Source organism: Octopus sinensis, linkage group LG4 (assembly GCF_006345805.1).
Source record: "Octopus sinensis linkage group LG4, ASM634580v1, whole genome shotgun sequence".
NCBI lineage: Eukaryota > Metazoa > Mollusca > Cephalopoda > Octopoda > Octopodidae > Octopus > Octopus sinensis.
This window is the reverse complement of record NC_043000.1, coordinates 32,744,133-32,748,577: the sequence shown is the minus strand read 5'-3', so window position 1 is coordinate 32,748,577 and position 4,445 is coordinate 32,744,133. Positions and strand designations below refer to the sequence as shown.

General features: G+C 36.8%; 1 protein-coding gene across 2 annotated transcripts in view; it reads right to left on the bottom strand.

Moving 5' to 3' along the window:
- Positions 1-2,713: 2,713 nt before the first annotated feature.
- Positions 2,714-4,445, bottom strand: part of LOC115210315 — a 36,111-nt gene continuing 34,379 nt past the window's right edge. For both annotated transcript variants that reach the window (XM_036502660.1, XM_029778840.2), the window contains one exon: positions 2,714-3,109. In XM_036502660.1, coding sequence (XP_036358553.1) covers positions 2,772-3,109 — 338 coding nt within the window. In that variant the 3' untranslated portion in view covers positions 2,714-2,771. The remainder of the gene's footprint in view (positions 3,110-4,445) is intronic.

Here is a 4,445-nt window from a genome sequence, read left to right as displayed (position 1 = left end):
CATCCATCCCAGAGCTTTCTAAGTAATTACGAGAAATTTCAGGCTAATTTCAACAATGGCGAAGAAAAAATTACTGAATCAGAAGGATGGCGAGATGACATGAAATTTCTATTTCATTTGACCAGAATTTTTAGTTTCTTTGAAGAAACTGGAAAATTTCCTACTGTAAAGTTTTAAAAAATACCCAACATAAGTAATGCAAGATGGAATTCTCGAGCAATACTAGCTCTTTTGGCATTTATTCTTCTACCACAGAAAAGAATTTTACTTCTCAATGTTTGTCGATTCATCTCTTACAGCTGGGCAGATTTTTGGTTTACTGACCAAATGTTCAATGAACATGATTATCAGAAGTTATGTGGCAGCCTGCAAGTTTATAAAAAAGCACTGAACTCAGTAAAAAACTTTTGGAGTCGAGAACCATCAAAACTGGAAATTCCCAGAACAAATCAGAGTGCAGAATGGGCAATCAAGTGCCTTCAAGATCTTTATGATGTTTTTGAAAACAAGGAGAAACCTCAGCTTCGATTTATTTTATCTAACAAAGCATATTAATTCTTTGTTATGTTAAAAAATTTAACATTAAGTACCCTTTTTCTTATACAGTTATTCAAAATTGGAATTAAACCTATACAATTTAAAATATGTATTGTTTTTAATTTTGTTAGTTATCGAATGCTTGTAGTGGCCTCTGTCTTAAAATAGTATAGTTTTGAACCTTTGCACAGAGCAATTTCAATTCAATAATCTTTTAAAATGTATAAATACACTTTTATTCCACATCTTCCATGCGTTTGCAAGGATTTAGGCTGAGGAAATACTGAAGTGTGAATCCACATAATGATTATAGTTTAAAAAGCCCATAACTCCGAAACTTCAACTAGAAGGCTGAAAATTCAGATAAATTCTTTCTGTATTGCATTTGAGTCAGTACACAAAAGTTGGTAACAACTTTAGCAGGTGTTATGCACCCCTACTGGAATTTTGCGTGATTTGGGTCAAAAGTAGTTATTGATTTCTTAAGTGGTGGTGACGTTTTTTTTTTTCAAATAAAGCAAAATAAATGTTAGTTTCTTAATTTTTATAAAATTATTCATCGAATTACAGCATAGGGTTAGTAGGTTGTGAAAAAGTCATAACCTTAATGTCTATACTTATATCTATTTCTTTACTACCCACGAGGGGCTAAACACAGAGAGGACAAACAAGGACAGACACACGGGTTAAGTCGATTTTATCGACCCCAGTGCGTAACTGGTACTTATTTAATCGAGCCTGAATTTGAACTCAGAACGTAACGGCAGACGAAATACAGCTACACACTTCGCCCGGCGTGCTAACGATTCTGCCAGCTTGCCGCCTTAAATGTCTATACTTATACCGTCAATTGTGTGTGTGTGTGTGTGTGTGTGTGTGTGTGTGTGTGTGTGTGTGTGTGTGTGTGTGTGTGTGGTTGTATGTATGTATGTATTTACACACTCACACATTTATTTATGTAATATAAATTTAGTCTCATAACAGCCAATTTATGTTACTGAACGGTGCATGCTAAAGACTTTCAGATGTGAAGAGAAATGAACAATCCTCAAGTATGGCTGAGTGAAGTATAGCTTGCACTCTTTGTTACTGGAGAGCTGAAAGTGTCACGTCCAGTAACAAAGAGTCCAAGTTATACGTTTCCACTCAACCATATTTTCTATATTGCGGCATCGTATGCAATGCCCATCTGTGCTGTCTTCCTTAATACGAGGCGACTCAGTTGGTGTTGTTTAATCAATACCAGGAGGAAATACAGTTTATATATCGTTAAAATTGATGCGTGCATCATCGTCTTGATATGCGGAGCTGAAATCTTTTTACAAAAGAAAGAAAAAGTTGAGAGCAATTAAAGTTTAAAAAAAAAGAAGCAAATATATGAAGAACAACAACAGCAACAACAAAAACTACAACAAAAGTATCAATTAATTAGAGACACATGAAGCAGCATTAAATGAAATATAGGTGTGTACGGCCATATTTAATATATTCGTGTACACTCGGACTTGAAAAGGACTACACTGCAGAAATTGTCTCGAGAGAAAAATTCTCCATACAGTCAATATGTGTGAGAAACACACCATTGGGTCATGCATGACGTCATCGGATCGTAGGTGTCTTTCCATATCCGAGTGTGCTCGAACGTATTAAACATGATTGTATGCACCTTATATTTCATTTATCACTGCTTAGTGAGCCTCTGATTATTTAATTCCAGCTTGACAGCACTTTGCCAACATCAGCAAATGTACCATTCGCTGATAAAATATAAGAACAAGTTGTTAGTGACTGTGAACGACGGCTCGGTTCCCGCAGCTAACAACGCGCAAAGACGCAGCAACACAAGCCTTCTGCGCTTCCATGGTGTCATTTATGGCCTAATGGGTGTAAAGTGTCATACAAGTGTGTAAAGTGTCATACAAGTGTCATACATCTGTACAACAGAAATACGGTTTGTGAGAAACAACAACAATATCATCACCACCAATTTATATAACAAAAACAACAACTGCAACAACAACCCTGTTTCCGTCTCTCATTTTAATAAAGTGCGATAATGGCTGTTTAGTTAGTTTATCATTTATTTACAAAACTTAATTTATCGTTCAACTTCCCAAAAACATATCGATTAACTTATTTTTCACACGTCACTATCAATACATTTAAATCGTTATCATTTTTTTTCTGTTAAATATCATAGTTTTATTTTTCTATTTTCCTTTCGAAATATTTCCCTATGAATGTGCAAGACTTTGTCTTCTCTTATCATTATCTTCAGGAAGTTCGAGGTGGTGAGCTCTTTGTGCAAGCAATTCTAGTTTCTTTAGAAGCAATCCTTTAGTCAAAAGCGGCTTTTCACGTCTCTTTGCAATGTCAAGAGAGAAAGGTGAACCTCTTTTGCCGAGACCGACATCGAAATATATTTCATCACTTGAAAAATCAGGTAACGTTTTCTGCGGCGGTTCCTTGTAGAGAAAAGGTAAATCGATGATGTTCCACGGGATGTATGACCAAGGGTGGATTTTCTTGTAAAGATTAGCCACTTCATCTCTCATTGCTGGATAGTAGTCTACTGCAAATAAAAAATAGATACCATTTAAAACTTCAGTGGAATACAAATATCTCATACATACATACATACATACATACATACATACATACATACATACATACATACATACATACATACATACATACATACATACATACATACATACATACATACATGCATGCATACATGCATGCATACATACAGACAGACATATATATACACATACATACGCGTGCGCATATTCTAAAGGTTTCAGAAACAAAAAAACAATGAAAATTTCAAAAATAAGATAAATTTCACGATGTAAGGAAGATATAAAGTAAGGCTTAACGTTTCGGTCTATAGTTCCTCACCAAGAAAAAGAAAACAAAAAAAAATAAGAAGAGCAGAGAGTTGCATGGAAACGATGTTTTACAATAAACAGTTCAAGGCTTAAATTGATAAAAGGTTGGACGGAAGTGGATAACATGGATGAGTGTTTTTCGACCAGAAGGGATTTTTAATCAAGGGAAACAACGTCTGAGAGTGGTTGTACCTGTGTGTGTGTGTGTGTGTGTGTGTGTGTGTGTGTGTGTGTGTGCGTGTGTGTGTGTGCGAAAGAGAGAAAGCTAGAGAGAGTATGTCATATGTCTATGTGAGAATTTGTATTCTCTATGTGCATGGATGTGTATGTGTGTGCAGAGCAGTGTGTTGTGCGAGTGTATGTGCAGGTAGGTGTGCGTAGGTGCGTATATAATGCTACGTAAATGGTTTGAGGCAAATAAAGTGATTACTATTCCCTGTTCGGTTTGGTGCTTAGGCGAATGATCAGCTGTTGTTCCCGGTGACATTGGGATGCGGTAGATTCATAAAACGTCATGACAAGCAGAAAAGTGCAAATAGGTGCGACCAAGAAGAATGAAAGTGACAAACCAGGGACCGATGTGATCCGATGTTGTTATGTCCGATGTTTAAAAAATTCTCTCTAAAAATGATTTGCAGATCAAAGGTTTTTCTATGTCGCCAAAAGAGGAATTGGTTGGCGGCAGAGAAGAAATTATCACTGCGTAAGATGATGACATTTTGGATGAAGGCGGAGGTTTTCGAGCCGGAGGGGTGGCGAAGATAAAACAAAGTGGGGGGGGGAATAGGCTATAGACTCGGTCACAGAAAATGCATCATGTCTGGAGGAAGGGAGAAATCATTCTAGGAAGATATGAGAAACAGCTGGATAAGATCGGAGGAAAGAGAAGTGCCGCAAAATGTGCTCAGGAGACATGAGGTGACGGGAAAATGGTTGGTGATCGAACGGATACGAGATATAACAGTGGAGATGATGCTGACATTGTGGTAGCAGCATCAACGGTTGTGGTGGAAT